Genomic DNA, 18,784 nt, shown 5'->3' with positions numbered 1-18,784 from the left:
ACTGACAGGGTCTTGGTGCTAGGATTCCAGAAACATTGGCTGCAATATATGGAATCTTCAAGTAATTATGAGTCTCATCATTAAGGATTAGGTCTAAATCACATATTGTAATATTGAGTATAGTAAGTCTTAAAAAGTTAGAACTAGCTAGTAAACAGTAAAAATTACAAAAATAGGATTTTACGGAGGCGGTAGAATAGAGCAAGAGTAAAACTTCCAATGATTCTAACCTGATAAGAAAGGCAATTAAAGTAATTTGCCTTTAGATTAGACCAGAGGAGTTGTTTTTGGATAAGCAAACACTTTCCTTAGTTACAAACCTCAAGAGTTCTGTCTGGGTCATGGTGTAAGCACTGTTCCCTAAATTTTCAGTGAACAAATTTCTTATTTACTTCTAATGTAAATGTTCTTGTTATATTCTACTGTATATCATCTTTATTTTTCTAGAGACAAAGAGAAGATTTTTATGAGGATTTAAGAGTCAATCCATCAAAAAGATACAACATTTATACACATAATTGCATGTAACAATAAGTCCAAAAATAAATGAAGCAAAAACTATGCAAATTGAAAAGAGAAAAAAAAGACAATTCAATATTAATAGTTGGAGAAATCAATACTCTCTTATTATATAAGACTAGAGGCCTGGTGCATGTATTCATGCATTGGTGTGGTCCCTCAGTCTGGCCTGCACCCTCTTGCAATCCAGGACCCCTTGGGGGATGTTGGACTGCTGGTTTGAGCCCGAGGGATGTACTAGTGCATAAAGCACCAGCAGCTGGCAAGCCTGAGCCCAGGCTAGGCACCACGCGCTCCCGCTCATCCTGGCCCTGCTACACAAGCCACTTGCTGGTAGTACTGCCACAGAGGCAGGAGAGGCTCAACACTGCTGCAGCTGTGCTCGCCAACCTTGAACCTGGTGTCTGAACAGCGCTCCCACTTTAGGAACACACTGACCACTAGGGGCAGCTCCTGTGTTGAGCTTCTGTGTGCATGTCATAGCGACCGGTCAAACTGTCATATTCTCCTACTTTATTCACTAAATGCAGCACAGCAAATAGATTTCAGGGAATAGAATCCAGAAAAGATTTGAAAGTACATATGCTGCCACAAACTTCTTTGCTGTTAGAGTATGGATGGAAATTTTTAAATGACCAACAAGAAGGAAATTACATCCTGAAAGCCTGCTCTGATTTGCTAGGGTTTTGTTTGTTTGTTACTTTATATTTTAGAGAGAAGAAGGGGGGGGGGGAGAGAGAGAGAGAGAGAGAGAGAGGGAGAGGGAGAGAGGGAGAGAGGGAGGGAGAGAGAAACATCATTGATCAGTTGCCTCTTGCAGATGCCCCAACCAGGGATCGAATCTGTAACCTGGGATATACCCTGACTGGAAATAGAATCTGCACTTAGTGGTATATGGCACAACACTCCAACCAAGTCACATTGGCCAGGGCTGATTTGCTAGTTTTCTAAACAAGTTTTAATTTTAAAATTGTGAAGAATACTTTTCCATTAGGAAAATTTTCAGTGGAAAACTTTCTTTTTTAGTATTTCCACAGGTAACACTGAAAGGAATTAATGGTATAGACTTTAAAGGGGAGGCAATAACTTTTAAAGCAACTACTGCTGGAATCCTTGCTACACTTTCTCATTGTATTGAACTAATGGTAAAACGTGAAGACAGCTGGCAAAAGAGAATGGATAAGGTAAGACTAGTTTTCTTTCTGTTAAGTAATCATTTCATTTAAGTTTTAAATATGGATTGAATATTTAAACCAAACTAACTTCTTACAGAAAAATGCATTGGGGTTGATAGAAGTAGCAGGTGGTACTTCTGAAACTTTGCAGGCATGTTAACCTCATTTTCCTAATGAAATTCACCCATTAAGTACTCAGTAACTGTACAATATGCATTCTTGGTTAATAACATTTTTGTAATAAAGCAATGCTTTGGAATGTAAATGATGAGCCATTTAAAATTACCCAACTTTATTGTATGACATATGAAACAGTATTTAAGCTTTATAAACGAACTTAAACATCAATTTATAAAGTTAAATATTAACTTATTGCATTTGTAACCATGTGCATTTTCCAAGGTCATTGTGATATCATTCAACATACATTATATTGTTCATTAAACATTTGCTTACTGCTTACCTTTTCTGACCTTTGTTTAAATTACTACTACACTGATAATATTAAAATATGAATATTTAGTTTCTAGTGTAATGTATGGCTTAGTGAATTTGTTTAGTAGGAATATTTCTGTTCATAATTCAACATCAATGAAATAGTGAAATGTTAGAACCCAAATATGCCACCATTTTATAGAAGAGGAACTGTGTTGCCAAGACTTGTCCACAGGTGTTAAGTAGCAGCATTAGAAGAATTTTACTATTTTCTATATTCAGCTCTGGATACTAGGCTAGAAATCAGTCAGAATCTTCGGTAGTTGTTGTTGTTTTATATCTGTTGGGAAGGGGAGGGTTGTTAATCCTCACCCGAGAGTATTTTTCCCATTTGTTTTTTTTGTTTGTTTGTTTGTTTTTTTGAGAGAGTGGAAGGGAGGGGGAGAGACTGAGAGAGAGAAACATTGATTTGAGAGATACATTGATTGGTTGTGAGCCTGAACCTGAGGCCTATGACCGGAAGAGAACCTGGGACCCTTCAGTCCAAGGGCTGATGCTCTAACCACAGAGCCAAACTGGCTAGGGCCAGTCAGAATCTTCTTAATAAGTGAATCATTTTGCTTGTAGAATTTGAAGGTATTATCAATTTAAAGCAGGACACAAAGGAGAGCATTGTCCACATTGATGTAATGGCAGAATGGCCATAGGACTTGAATATCACTATGTATTTAAAACAGTTCCCATGTTTAGACAAAAAGAGAATTGTTCAGAATTCTCAAGTGAAGTAGCCATATTAACTGACAAAATATGTATTTTTTAAAAACAGGCAATAAAGACATCCATTTAAGGTATACAACCATTTCATTACTATTCAGGAGTTAAACTGTTCTATATTGAAAAATTTCAAATCTATACCAGTGTGGATCAAATTGAGTTTTTAGAAGATTCCCTGTGCACACAAAAATAATGTATTGAGAAAACAAGACAACCCCTTAAATCTATTAGACTAATGGTTCAAGAGAATCATTCAACTCATCTAGACTAGTTTATTTAAAACTTTTTTCTTTATTTAGTCTCTTTAACCTTCACTAAGGAATCATCATCTTCATATCTAACCACACTGCCTTAAAATATTATTTTATTCATTTAAGATGTTTGCTTATATTAGTAGACTCACATATGTGTAATTTCACTTTTCTCTAAGTCTTTTAAATATTGCTGTGCTGTGTGGTTTGGTTTTATTCATTTTTTAAGATGTTAATGTATATAGTGATGTACACTAATCTTAAGAGTACTGCTTGATGATTTTTGTACATTTGTATATACCCCTATAACCCCAGTCAGATTAACATGCAGAAAGAACTTTTATAGCACAAGGTTCCTTCATTTCCCTACCACCACCACCACCTCAAGAGGTGACCACAATTCTAACTTACATAATCATAGATTAGTTTTATATGTTCATGAACATATAAATGAAATCATACAGTATATACTCTTGTGCTATTTTTTCCCCCTTGACTTGAGATTTATTTATGTGGTTACATCTAGTGGTAGTTTATTATTTTTTATTATTGTAATAGAAGCCTGGTGCAAGAAATTCATGCAGGGGCTGAGGGGTTGGCCCAGACTGCACCCTCTCCAATCTGGGACCCCTCGGGGGATGTCCAACTGCCGGTTTAGGCCATGGGAATAGGGCCTAAACCTGCAGTCAGACATTCCTCTCACAATCCGGAACCACTGGATCCTAATCACTCACCTGCCTGCCTGCCTGATTGCCCTTAACTCCCTCTGCCTGCCAGCCTGATTGCCCCTAACTGCCCCCCCCCAACCTGGTCACCTCTCACTGCCCCCTCCCCCTTCTGGCCTTATCATCCCTAACTGCCCCTGATTGCCCTCACTGCACTCCCCCACCACCGTTGACCTAGTCATCCCCAACTGCCTCCCCTGCCAGCCTGGTCACCCCCAGCTGTCCCCTCTTGCTGGCCTGGTCACCCCTCACTGCCCTCCACCACCACCACCACCCCCTCTCTTGCCCCCCCCCCCCCCCCCCCTGCCCCAGCCAGCCTGGTCATCCCACACAGCCTGCTGTTCAGTTGTTTGGTTGCCCCTCACCTCCCTCCCTGCTGGCCTGGTCACCCTATTTCAGCCTGCTGTTTGGTTGTTTGGTTGCCCCTCACTGCCCTCCCCAACTTTCCTGCCAGCCTGGTCTCCCCACACAGCCTGCTGTTCGGTCATTGCATGAGGTTGTCCAACCAATTTGCATATTGTCCTTTTATTAGTATAGATAGTATTTCATTGTATGATAAATTTTCATTGTTTGACTTTAATTTGATTATCTATTTTTCCAATTGATGGAAGTTTAAGATTTTATATTTTTATTATTATGAATAAAGCTGCTGGGAACATTCTTGTACATATCTTTTGGTGGATATATGCACTCATTTCTCTTGAGCATATACCTAGGAATACAATTATTAATTCATGGGGGTATACAACTAGCTTTAGTGGATATTGACAATTTTCTAAAGTGGTTTTATCAGTTTAAACTCCCACCAGCAATAGATGAGAATTTCTGTTGCTCTTCACCCTTGTCAGCACATAATATTGTCAGTTTTGGGTGGATATCTTATTTTGGTTTTTCACTTGCTTTCTTTTGAAAATAGGAAATGGAGAAAAGAAGAAGAGCAGAGGAAGCATGCAAAAATGCCATGATAGAACTTAAGAAAAAATCTCACTTTGGAGGACCTGATTATGAGGTATGGTGTTACATTTTGAACTTAGAAAACACATATGCATGCCTATCACAAAAGTGATTAATTTTTAAATTATATTTTTGTAACCTTTAAAAGTTCTAAATATATAATTTTATGTTTATTTTAATTAAATGTATAAACCATAATATATAAATGCTAGGCTTACTTTGAAATAGAATTTTTGGTATTGCCTACAAAGTTTAGTATAGGCTTTAAAAGGCTTATTTATTATGCCTGTCCACAGTATAAGACAAGTGTTCATCTCCCCTGTGAAGATGATAATTTTTATTGTTATCTTCTAACTCTCTTTTTTAAATAAAAGCAACTTATGGAGGGAAAACCTGAATACTTTATACAGGCAGAATATTTTAGTTTGTAAAAATACTATGATGTCTTATCCACAGTAGAGCACAAACTATTATAATTACCTTGCCTTTATGTTTGGATGTGTGAAGGCAACTTCTTCCCCCCCCCCCTTTTTTTTTTTAGCAGTTAACCTCTTTTTTTACTGAGCAGTTAATAAAATCTTTCTTCCATATACATGCATAATTCAAATTTTATAAGCTAGTTTTTGACATGTTTTTATAGAAAAATATATAATATATACTGAGTGGCCAGATTATTATAATCTCTGAACGCATAATGATCTGGCCACTCAGTGTAGACTGACCACAGAATTGGGATTTTAAAACAAGGTTTTTCCATGTATAACAACTGGATTATGGGTAGTTAGAAAGAAACAGAGGACTTACTAGCCAGAGGCTGGAGGCCACTATCTCTGGTCCCTTGACATATCAAGATTTGCAAGCTTTTCCTTATACATAAGTACATTGAGTGGCCAGGTTATTATGCATTCAGAGATCATAATAATCTGGCCACTCAGTGTGTATATTGTAATTGTCATTAACAAAAACTCAGCTGCTATTAACCAAATATTTTTTATGTTGTAATAGATTTCCAAATATGTAAATCCATGATGACTAGACTTGAGCTGTAATATATTTTTCATTATTAAGCGGTCAATTCATTTCTTCTAGGATGTATAAAAAGTATATAATTAATTATTCTCTGGGGTTTTAATAAGCTAAATTACTAAAATAAAAGCTATTACAATTTTAATTTTTAATCTGATGCTAAGCATATTGTTTTGCCGTTTTAGGTTACCTTATTTTTTTATATTATAAATAAAATAAATATTTCTTATAGAAAGATTAGAGAAAGTACACAAAAAGCCCATGTTTTTAATTTAAACAATATATAGTACTAATTTATTTCCTTCTAGCAATATATAAATATAGTCATATGCTTCCATTTCTGTCAACACAGTTTTCTTTTCAGGGAATGAACCAGATGGAGGAAAGAGAGGCCTTGTGCTAGATATATATGTTTACTAGTTTCAAATCTAAAAATGTTAATTTATTTATTGATGTGATTAATTTAGACTTTTCTAAAAAATTGTTTATTGGTCACTTAAAATTTGCTATATAAAAGTTTTATGCTTTTATGTAATCTCTCAGTCTTTTGTTATACTTATCTCTACATTTGGTGTCATGTTTAAAAAGCATCCTGTACCTCAAATAATTATCTGTATTTTCTTTTTTAATGATCTTTTCTAAATATATTGCTGATATACATGGATTTTTTAAAATTATGGTATAATATAAAAATCTTTTATTCTAATGGTGTGGTTCTCCAGGCAATTGAGAACCAGGCTCTCAAGCATCAGCTAGCTCAATTTTTCTTTCTCCATGAACTACTTGTATTTGCTTAGAAAGATCCCCCTCAGTACCCTGTCTGTACTGCTCATTGCCTGTAGATCTGCAACTTTGTACTTACCTTTCTTCAATTATATATGGTGTCTGTCACCGTAGCAGGCATAGACAATGCATTTGAATGAACAAGATTATATCCCAATACAACTTTATTTAGCTTTATGTAATTCCAACATGTCATGAAATGTTGTTATTCATTCCATTTCCCCCAACCATTTAAAAAATGAAATTCTAAGCTTAAAGGCCATACAAAAGCAAGCAGTGGACTGGATTTGGCGTATGGTCCATATAGTTCACCAATCTCTTACTCTAGATTATTGCCCTAATAATATACAATACAATATTGGTCAATATACAGTAAATATATGAGTACTGAATGATTCAATTGTTATACTCATGATTCTACACAAAACATATGTTATACTCATTTTATGTAATACTAAAGGCCTGTTGCAATAGGCCTTCCTTCCCCTGGCTGCGGGCGCCGGTTTTCCTCCCACATAACCTCCCGCATCCGGGACCCAGGCCTTCCTCTGGCTGCCTGTAGTTCCCTCCGCCCCGGCCCTTCCCCTCAGAGCAGGCGTCCTGCCCCACCCAACCACTGCTTGCCTGCATGAGTGCTGCCCAAAGGCCCAGAGCAGCAGGGAACAGGGCCGCCATCTTTGTTGGGTTAATTTACATAATCCTAATTGGTGGGCATAGCAAAGTGACAGTCAATTTACATGTTTCTCTTTTATTAGTGTAGATTACCTAGTGTACTAACTGGTTCATAAATGTTTGTTGAATCACTTTTCAACTTTTCCCTAGAGTTAATACCAGAGTTATCAGTGTTTTCTACTTTCTTAAACCAGCTTTTTTTTTCTTCTTCTGTGTGTTCAAATAGGAAGGTCCAAATAGTCTGATTAATGAAGAAGAGTTCTTTGATGCTGTTGAAGCTGCTCTTGACAGACAAGATAAAATAGAAGAACAGGTATGTCTGTCACTAAAAATTTAACACGAGATATTTCTTGATGTGTGTTATTTTATATAAATAGAATTTGAAAACTGTAAAACTGAAAACCTAGAATATTAACTGTGTCTGTATTGAGTCACAAATGTAGGAGAATTTTTATGTCAGTTCTTCCATTGATCAATTTCCAAGCAATGGAAAGAAGACCAATGATAGTTTCAAGAAAGCATGCATAATTAACTTGAAGTTAAATTTAAATAGTCTGCCTATTACTTTGAAATATCCAACTTTATTATGATCCCGTTAATATTAAGCATATATTTACTCTGAGTAAAACAATCTCTATGAACTTCTTTTTACCACCAAGTACCATATAAATTCAAAAGGAAGATTACCAAGAATCTATTTTTCTTCCATTGGTACCATTCAGTTTTTATTATTAACTCCTTTATTGCTTTCACTATCTTAACCTTCAATTGCTTGCTCACCTTTAATTTTATCAGTGTTTTATTATCATTAAATTCACAGCAGTTATACCCAGCTTCTCTTGTGGAAGAGGAACTAAGCATATCTTAAATCCTTTAACTCTTAATTTCAAGATTAATTTGATCCCTTGCCTTCAATTCTGCAAAAGTACAGTTGCCATGTATTACCACTAGATGGTACTGAAGGTGAATTTTAGTTACTTTCCCAGGACTTGAAGCATCTTACAAATAAATGATATGTATATCACTTGTACACTACAGATTTACTTGCATAAAAAAGTTGGCATGTTCATTCTCTACCATTGCTAAGAGAGTCATGGCTATTATGCCCATTTATTAGTCTATCTACTTGAAGGTAAATCACCTGTAATAGTGGCTGCTTTTCATGTTCGTTTTTCATTATGCCACACAGCACTCAAATGACTTTGAATTTTGGATGCCAAAAGTATTACCCAAAACAGTATCATGTTTGTTTTTTGGGGAGGTTTTTTCACCTTCGCTGTCTGTCTGTGTGTGTGTGTGTGTGTTTTGTTTGTTTATCGAATATGTGTTACCATGGAAGTGGAATATGTGTTACCATGGAAGTGTAGTGAACTGAGGTCATGACAATTTTGTTTTAGCCTTAGTTTTGCCACTGGCTAACTATGAAGCTATAAATTTATCACTTAAATTTTCTGGGCCTTGGTTTCCTGATCTGTGAAACAAGGGGTTAGACAAAATGACTCAAATTATACTTATGGCTCTAAAATCCTACTCTTCGAAGTAACAACACATTGGTTGAGTTGGAGTTGAAGAGAATCAATGAAAGCTCCTATAAGCTTTAGAGAAAAGAAATATTCATGGAACTATCAACTCATTTCAAACTATTTTTGGTACTCTGATAGATCCTCTACAAAAGAAGCATTAAACAGATTAACTTTCCTTATCTAATAACTAGGTATGTCATTATGACAGATGATTACAGTATGTTAATACTATAGAGGAGTAAGCATCAGTAATCCATGAAATCGGTTCCAAAGGTTCAGATCATTTCCCTCATTGTATGCATTAGATATTACACAGGGCCCTCAACAACACAGCCACTACATAGGTAGTCTTCAGGGACACAGTTTTGAGTTTACATTATTTGTTTTTCATTATTTGCCAGCATAAGGAAAGGTATACAAAAAGTGGTGAGAAATGAGATATATGCCATTATGTTCAGATCGTATTAGATAGAAATAACGAGTTGTTTTCTACATGATTAGAAAATGAGCACACAAAACAACAATGTTTTTGGTACATTATTTTTAATAAATATTTATTGAATAAGTGAAAAGAAACTAGGGATCTGAGGAAAAAAGAAGTTAAATGGCAGCTTAACAGGAATGAGATGATTAGATGGAAAACCTTTATGGAAAGGAGGCAAAAATAGACATGACGTGTTTGGAATGTGACTGAAGCAAACATTGGTATTGATTCAAATGATACAGCCCTGCAGGAGCCTTATGAGGTGGAATGATTTGAATAATTCGGGCAGAGTTTGGATAAGAAAACAGCAATATCAATTAAGATTGATTTATGGTACAGTAAATGATTTCATTTTGGCATTTGAAAGTCCGACTAGGAGCAAAATAAAAAAAAATAATCCCTGCGCTAAATTAATAACTGTAAGGTCCAAAAGAAGAGATTGAATTGGGACACATAAAGGAAATATCAGAGTAGTTTCATGATTCAAATATTTCTAAGTGTTGGCAGCAAAACAGCAACAGTTGTTAGATTAGTATAGTCCAAACATGTCAAACTCAAAGGCTAGCACAGGCCAAATAAAGAAGAATTAAGTTTATGTGGGCCACAAAAAACAAAAGCTTCAATTTTCATAGAAACATAGATTTATTTCAATAAAGACATGCTGAATACAAAGGGCTAAATAAACGAGTAATCATTAACATACAATAATAGAATATTTTAATAAAAATCAATATTTTTTCTTGAACATTAACTTTCCACACACTGAATAACTCCACAAATTAATAAGCGTAACATAAATAAACCTATTTTTCTTGTTCTTCGAAATCAAGATATTTCCTGTTGTGCACACCAAACAAGTCAGTGCAAGACTAATGATGTGGCAATTGGCTACTAAAATATTAGCTTTCTAGTATTAGTGGAAACAAATGGTGTGCCTGTGTGTAAGGTGTGTAAGGGAAATGAATGCAACACAATTATAGTAATAGGTCATTAGTGAACATTGTAGTTTGTTATTAATAATTAGTTACCTGGTGCACAAATTCATACACATCAAAAGGAAATTAATTAGAAGAAAGATTCATACGGTAAACATTTATTTTTAAACTAGAGGCCCGATACACAAAATTTGTGCATGGGTAGTGTCCCTAGGCCCGGCCCACAGTCAGAGCTGATCTGTGGGGCAGCCGGCGGGTGATCAGGGGGTTCCCCCGCTGGCACCTTCCTTGGCTGGCCTGGTCCTAAGGGCTGGTGGCAGATCCTGCATTGAGCATTTGCCCCCTTGTGGTCATTGTGCATCACAGTGACTGATCATTCTGCTGTCCGGTCGATTTGCATATTAGGCTTTTATTATATAGGACTAGAGGTTCAGTGTGTGTCCCTCAGCCCAGCCTGCACTATCGCCAATCTGGAACCCCTTGAGGGATGTCCAACTTCCCATCTAGGCCCAATCCCACTGGCATAGGGCCTAAATGAGCAGTCAGACAACCCTCTCATAATCCATGAGACTGGCTCCCAACCACTTGCCTGCCTGATTGACCCTAACCACTTCTGCCTGCCAGCCTGATCAACTCCTAACTATTCCCTGCCAGCCTGACGATGCCTAACTGCTTCCCTGCTAGCCCAGTTACCCCTAACTGCCTTCCTTTGCTGACCTGGTCACCCCTAACTTCCCTCCCCTGCAGGCCTGGTCGCCTCCAACTGCCCTCCTCTGCCAGCCCGGTCACCCCTAACTGCCTTTACTTGCAGGCCTGATCACCCCCAACTGCCAGCCATCTTGTGGCAGCCATCATGTGTATTGGATGGTCAATTTTCATATTACCTCTATTATATTGGATAGCATTGCCAGTGCCCGTCATATGTACTGGCCAGTTGGTCACATGCGATTGGCACCAGCGAGAGCTTTATATATATCATGTATGCACTAGTCAATGTTGTGCATCATGTACCAGATAGTCGGATGGTCGTTGGTCACTTAGCCTTTTATATATATATACTAGGGGCCTAGTGCACGAAATTCCGTGCACTGGAGTGGGGGTCCTTCAGCCCAGCCTACCTCCTCTCACAGACTGGAAGCCCTCGGGATGTCCTACATGGGGAGTGGGACTAAGCCCCATTCTGGCCTCCCTCTGCAGGAGGCAACCAGGCTGATAAGGAGAAGGTGCCAGCCCCATCACCCCACGGCTGCAGCCACTGCCAGCCACCGCAGCCCCTAAGGTGTTCTCATCAACACGGACTCCAGACCCTTCACCAAGAAAAAATGACAACTTTCTTTAGGCATTTTCAAGATGTGTCTTTCACAGGATATGACATTTTTTTCTTTCTTTGTTTTTATCCTCACCTGAGGATACGTTTCCATTGGTTTTTAGAGAGAGTGGGAGAGGGAAATGCAGAGAGAAACATCAATATGAGAGGGACACTTTGATTGGTTGCCTCCTGCATGAGCCCTGACCTGGGCCCTGGCCAGGGAGGACCCTGCAACCTAGGTACATGCCCTTGATCAGAATCGAACTTGGACCCTGCGGTCAGCAGGTCAAGGCATTATTTACTGAGCCAAACCTGCTAGGGTAGGATATAACATTTCTTAACCCTCTAGCAGCAGACCTTTGTTTTTTTCCTCTAGGACTGCGGTGGAAAAACCCTAGATCACTTTTTTTTTTTTTTTTTTAATTTAACCTTTTTGATTCTTATTACCCAAGTTACCAAGAACATTACCAGTGGCGTACAGGGAGCTTAGCCAATGAGTGGTCAGAAAAGATGTTTCTTCTGCAGTTCACACACAGAGGCAGGACTACTGGCAAGCCAAGGCTGGTACCCTTATCTCCCCAAGCCTCTAATGTGGCTTGGATAGGGCCCCCTAACTTCACTCAGGGCCCCCTGGCTTCAATCAAGACTCTGTCACGGATTGGGCAGGGCCCCTGGCTCCATTCAGACCCTGCTCAAGCCTCCACCAGGGCTTGTGCAGGGTCCCCCGGCTCCAATCAAGCCTGTGCCACAGCTTGGGCAGGTCTTCCCCACTACCCCCCACCCCACTCCCCAGGCTCTGCTCAGGCCCTGCTCAAGCCTCTGCCGCCCTGTCCCCTGCTGATCTGTGCCAAGGCTGGTAGGCTAGGAGTGGCCGAGAGTTTATGGGACCCCTGCAGCTCAGGCCTACAGGCTCAGAGCAGCCTGGGTCCTGAGTATGTTCCCAGGAACCAGATTGCTGGAGGCCTACATAATGCAAATTAACCTGCCATCTTTGTTGGATTAATTTGCATACTAACTCCTGATTGCCTGGTGGGCCTAGCAGAGGTATGGTCAATTTGCATCTGTCTCTTTTATTAGTGTAGATAGATAGAGGCCCAGTGCACGTACTCCTGCACTGGTGTGGTCCTTTGGCCTGGCCTGTAGGGATCGGGCTGAAACTGGCTTCCCAACATCCCTGAGGGGATCCCAGATTCTGAGGGCAGTTCTCAGGTGATGCACCCCGGAATCAGGCTCTCTTCTCTCTGGTTCCAGGTACATCACCCAAGAGCCGAAACTGCCAAATCACTGCAGGTCAGCAGTTCCTGCATTGAGCATCTGCCCTCTGGTGGTCATTATGCATCATAGCTACCAGAAGGTTGTCCTGTTGCTTAGGCTTTTTAGCCTTTTATAAATATAGATTATGTATAATAGGATATTGTAAAAATTAAGTTACAAAATTTTTATTCAAACATTTCTTACATACGGTTATATTGGCTGGGTCGCAAAAATATTCATTGTGGGGCACATGCAGCCTCTTGGCTGTGAGTTTGACATGTTTGGTGTAGTTAGATTGTACCTCAGTTCAGCAACCTCTGTTCTTGAGTCCTTACTATTTGAGTTCTGCCTAAGAAAGAATTGAGAGCTGAGACTCAAAACACAAGCAAAAGCTTATTTAGAAAGCCACAGAGCTAGAAGTGAGTAAGAAGAAATGAGCTCAGGAAACAAGTAACAGAAGCAAAAGAAGACCCTTGAAGATTATGAAAAAGAGGCAAGGAAAACGTGTCTGAGGGTGGGGAACGGCATAGATGTGCTCCATACAGAAAGCAACGCTAAGTTATCATCCTTGAGGGTATTTGTCTGGAGGTTTCAGGGAAGATTCCAGTAGAATATTCATCAGCTTTACAGATGTGTCCTTTCAGGGTTGTGATCTCCAGTGATTGGGCAGCACCAGGGCAAGGAGTCATTAGTCAATGCAGCCGGTCCTCATGTCAGCCATAAGCATGGCTTGTCTGGTTTTGCTGCTTTTCTGGGCCTGGAGCTGAAACACAACTGAGGCCTAGATATAATCCCTAGTTTAACCTAAACTGTCTCTGTGGTCAACAGACCTGAGGCTTTGTTCCTAAGATTATTTGATATGGGTCAGAACCTCATTGTCCTGGAGCTTAATCCTTGAGGGAGAAATCATGCAAGTCCCCTTGTTCTCCCGCCCTCTAAGGGGGTCTAACCCACATGACTGGTGATATGCTCCGGGGAGGAAAGGATACCCCGGGGATGGACGTCCTTGTTTTCCCCATAGCAAGGCACCTGAGGCTTTCTGCTCTGCTGGCCTTCTGTATTTAGCCTGTCATCTTGCTCTGTTCATGTTGATCTAACTGCCTACTACATAAGTACTAAAGTGTTCAGTAATTAAATGTTGATGGTTTGAGGTTATAGGTTATATTAACCATCCTTTAGCTGCAAAATATACTTAAAAGCCTTCGCATCTTAACATTATATGTTTTCTTAGTCACAGAGCGAAAAGGTCAGGTTACATTGGCCTACATCCATGCCATCTGGAGATGCCTTTTCTTCTGTGGGGACTCATAGATTTGTCCAAAAGGTAAGCCTAATGTCAGAGTTTACTGAAAGTATATGCTGTGTTGTTCTTCACTGTTAATGAGCTATTTTGTATTATAAGTTTTCTCCCTTTTCTTGAACTTAAGTAATGAGATTTTTTTTTTTTTTTTTTTTGGTATTACATGTTTTCTTCCATAGGCATCCTCTAAAACAGAATCTTCTTGTGAATATAAAGTTCTTTTTCATTTAAGAGGAAAGGGGGGTGTGACAGGGAATGACTAGACCAATTAGCCAGTTACATTAAGTTTCTTTTTTTCTTTGAGTTTAAGTAGTATTATTTTTCATTGTTGAAAGTTCTGCATTCATTTTAGATAGATTTTGGAGCATAACACATAATACGTGCATGGACTCAGCACTTGCTGCTGAGCTTGTTTCATATAGTGCTTTGTTCTCTCTCTTTATCTTGTGTTTGGAAGTTGGTACTGAATGCTCTGTTGTGCCTTTGTTCTGATTACTTGGTTTTTTCTTTGTCTGTCTCTGGTAGCCCTATAGTCGCTCTTCCTCCATGTCTTCCATTGATCTAGTCAGTGCCTCTGACGATGTTCACAGATTCAGCTCCCAGGTACTGTATGAATGTATAGCGTGGACTTGAGTCTTTCTGTGCTATATTTCAGCCTGCTTTCCCAGTTCTGAGAAATCAGTTGGCTAGGCAGGCCACTTTTTTCGTTCTAAGTTTTAAATAGTTATAAGCATTAAAAAGGCCTTCCTTGTCTACTAAATAGTTCCTCTATCAAGCTTGCATGTGCCCTTTGTATCTTTTACTGTGAATAACTTGAAATGTTGCCATATTGGAGGTATTTCTGAAAGATTGTAAATTGAATTGAAATAACTGAAAGTACATGGTTCTTAAATATTATGTAATATCTAATTTCTTCAGACAGGATTCAGCAACTTTGATGGACATGGTTAGAGCATAAAAGCAGGATTCAGCAGCCTCACTTCTAATCTAATTTAAAATATAATTATATTCAACAGGAAAATAACTTTTTAAATAATACTTGTTGAATAGCTTGTACTTTGCTTATGCACATTACCATTTGATATTATAAATTAATACTTCTATATTATATGTATGGAAATTGGTTTGAATTGATTATTTGGTATCAATGGTAAGGGTTTAGGAATTTAACACAGGAAGCTAGATGCTTGCAGTCACATAATAAAATCATTAAGACAATATATTTTAGCATTAGCATAGTTGGGGGACAATATTTTTTTTATCTTCCCATCTTTACAATTCAACTTTGTATCGCTCTGGTGATTGCATTTTATTGGATTAAATCATTTTATTTTTAAGAACTTGAATTCCCAAAGTTACCCAAGTTTAAATTGTGTTAGCTGCACTTCTGTGATCTAGCTAGGACTCAGGTCTACCTAGGGGCTGCCATATTGTCAGTGCTCAGTAAGTGAGCTTTTAATAATATAACAACATAATTTCTTTGAGTTAATCAGTATTATTTACATCATTTTTCTCTTATCAGAGTATTTCAATAAAAGTTTTTAAAAGGCATAATTCAAAACAGATTAGTTCACACATATGAATAAAATTTACATTAGTTTTTAACTATGCAGTAAAGAACAATAAGTCTAAATTCAAATTTTGTGTTCAGATTTTTGCAGCTTTTTTCTCCTTAAACATTTTTGAGAAAGAGATGTATCAATTTATCAGAAATCACCCAGAGCCAAACTAACTAAAACCCATTAGTACTGGTCACCATTTTCCCTTAAATTATAGGAATAAACAGACTATAAGTGAAAGAAAATATAAATGAGAGCAAGAAAAGAATACAAGCCACTGATAAGTGCCTAAGAATTGAGGTTTCAGAACCCTCATCAGGACCCTGGCTATAGAGAGCTATAGTACAACTGACAGCCTTCAAGTATAGGTGACTATGTCACTGAGAAGTAGGTGCCCAGCTTTTACAAGATTTCTGCCAAATCATAGCTTAATTCTTTACCTAATTTTTTGTGTAATTTATGTTTGTAAGTTTAGAAATCTTTCCAAAGAGTTTCTTTCCCTAATATGTGATGCATGTGACTGACCAGATTAAGGTTTTGATTATTATACTGTCATATTCCAAAAAAAAGGGCAAAAATGAAGACAAATAACGTTGAGGTTCGAGTGTTTATTGTCCTTGCTAAAGTATTTGGTATCATTAGCAAACTTGGGCTTTGGCATGTAGCTATTGATTAATTGGCTTTGCCATCGGTGTACAAGTCTCAGCTCATGACTGCTTTGTTGAAATTATATTCATAATCCTGATTGGACAGGATAATTAAGCATAGAATTATGAGATGCCCTGAAAAATAACTTCAAATAAAATAAGTGAATCTACTAGGAAACTAACAGCAAATTATGAATCTGTCTTCTGGATAGAAATTGGGAATGAAGTAGCTCTAAATCAAAGCATACAGAAAATAGAAAAAACTTGGATTTATAAATTGATCTTTTGGTCACATTTATTTGCATTACAATTGCCAACTAAATATGTCACATTTATTTGCATTACACAGTTTCCAACTAAAGATGTCATTTCAAAATGAGAGAAAAAAATCATCTTTTGAAAAAATAAAATCAAAGCGTGGGCAGTACAGCTGCAGGTTAATCAATCCATGGGGAACATAACTGCAAAAACAATTCTGTATAAAGCTTTTCTACTTTATGTTCATAGTAACACATTGTTGTGGTAATTATTTTACTTCTCCCTTTTTTACTGTACAGTAATACATGCTACCGTATTTTTCGGACCATAAGACGCACTTTTTTCCCCCCAGAACTGGGGGGGAAAAGTCCCTGCGTCTTATGGTCCAAATATAGCCTACACATATACTTTAAAAAAAAAGTTTTTTTACTTGCCCGGCTCTGTGTGGTCTCTGTGTGCTTGCCCGGCTCTAAAATGGTTCTAAATGCTGCTGTTTACTTTACAAGGTTGATTACATGTGTTTATGACTGTGATGTTGGGTTTTAATGCACATAAAATATTTTAGGACACTATTGGTTTCAGAATCTTTTTTTCTTCATTTCCCTTCTCTAAAAACTGGTTTGTCTTATGGTCCGGAGCGTCTTATGGTCCGAAAAATATGGTAATTGTAGCAGATCTAGAAAGTAAATAAAAGTAAAATACTGTACCACTTGATAGATATTCTCATGCATATAAAAAATCAGGCTCATATGATAAATACACATACCTGAATTGTCTGTTTCTACCACAGTAGTTAAATCTATATATACTATTTTGTAATCAGCTTTATTTTTTAAACATATAATTAGGTCCATCTTCCCACCAGTAATAAACAAAGGTCTATATCTACTTACCTATTTATAGATTGCATCCTGGGTTTACCTTCTCACCTGATATTGAATTTTTATTTTATCACTATTATAAGTAGTACTACCATGGGCATTCTTGTATATACAACATCTTTTTATATACATTTTTTTGTACACTGATTGAATTATTTCCTCAGAATATATTCTTAGAATTGTTAAGATAAAGGCCATGCACACTTATGAATTTTAAATTAGATTACCAAACTGTTCATTAAAAAGGTTGAACCAACTGCATTCCCAGGTCAGTTTTCTTTTACTATACTGACACTGAATATTATAATTCAGTTAATTTGCCAATGTGATACACTGTAAGTGGTATTTTTGCTTCTTGCAAGTTTGCAATTTTTCTGTGAATTGACTATTCATGTTTTGGGCCTTTTTCTTTTAGTTTAACAGTACACTCTTAACTTGTTATTAATAAACTATCCAACAAATAGCTCTCTGACTCTGTAACTGTAATAATAAGCATAGTAGTATTCCTTAAAAATGTATAAGAGAAAGAGATCTAAGCTATATTTGAGCCCTTCTATAATAGGTTTATTTTTGTTCAGTAGAATTTTGTTCATTACAGTGTTGTTGTGCTATCAAAGGTCAATTTTTTTTTAATTACTATATTACCCTGGCCAAATAGCTGAGCTGGTTAGAGCATCGTCCAGATATGCCCAAGTTTCAGATTTGATCTCTGTCAGGGTACACATACATGAATCAACCAATGAATGCATAACTTAGTGGAGCAACATATCAATGTTTGTCTCTGATTCTCCCTCCCTCTACCCTTCCTCCCTCTTTCTAAAATTAATAAAAAAAAATTTAGCCAAAACCGGTTTGGCTCAATTGATAGAGCATCGGCTTGGGGCCTGAAAGGTCCCGGGTTCGATTCCGGTCAAGGGCATGTACCTTGGTTGTGGGCACATCTCCGTAGGGGGTGTGCAAGAGGCAGCTGATCGATGACTCTCTCTCATCGATGTTTCTAACTCCCTATCTCTCTCCCTTCCTCTCTGTACAAAATCAATAAAATATATTTTTTTAAAAAATTTAAATATTTGAAATTACTGTCTTAATAATTAGAAAAATTAAATTAGACAGCCTCTTAAAATGACATAGTGAATGATTCAGATGTGAGGTGAAAGGATAATAATTAGAGTACCATCACCTCTTATTTCAAATGTTTTATCCATTTTTTTCATAGTTCATTTGGTATGAAGATACTGTCTGTGTAGCTCATCATTTTTAACTGTAGGTCCAAAAAAATCAAGGGCATGATTCCTAAAATTATGTTTATCTAATTAAACT

The 18,784-nt window shown here is 37.5% G+C and overlaps 1 protein-coding gene across 5 annotated transcripts in view; it reads left to right on the top strand.

Annotated features, from left to right (window-relative positions):
• The window catches only part of CERT1 (ceramide transporter 1), an 88,238-nt gene that overhangs the window by 48,426 nt on the left and 21,028 nt on the right, over positions 1-18,784 (top strand). For 2 of the 5 annotated variants that reach the window (XM_036410512.2, XM_036410513.1), the window contains exons 8-12: positions 1,546-1,703; positions 4,796-4,888; positions 7,541-7,627; positions 14,051-14,143; positions 14,645-14,722. In XM_036410512.2, coding sequence (XP_036266405.1) covers positions 1,546-1,703; positions 4,796-4,888; positions 7,541-7,627; positions 14,051-14,143; positions 14,645-14,722 — 509 coding nt within the window. The remainder of the gene's footprint in view (positions 1-1,545; positions 1,704-4,795; positions 4,889-7,540; positions 7,628-14,050; positions 14,144-14,644; positions 14,723-18,784) is intronic. The other 3 variants (XM_036410514.2, XM_036410515.1, XM_036410516.2) reach the window with 2 other exon arrangements.

The sequence above is a fragment of the Pipistrellus kuhlii genome, unplaced genomic scaffold (genome assembly GCF_014108245.1).
Source record: "Pipistrellus kuhlii isolate mPipKuh1 unplaced genomic scaffold, mPipKuh1.p scaffold_m20_p_4, whole genome shotgun sequence".
Lineage (NCBI taxonomy): Eukaryota > Metazoa > Chordata > Mammalia > Chiroptera > Vespertilionidae > Pipistrellus > Pipistrellus kuhlii.
Note: the sequence above shows the minus strand (reverse complement) of the source record. Positions and strands in the feature narration are given on the sequence as shown.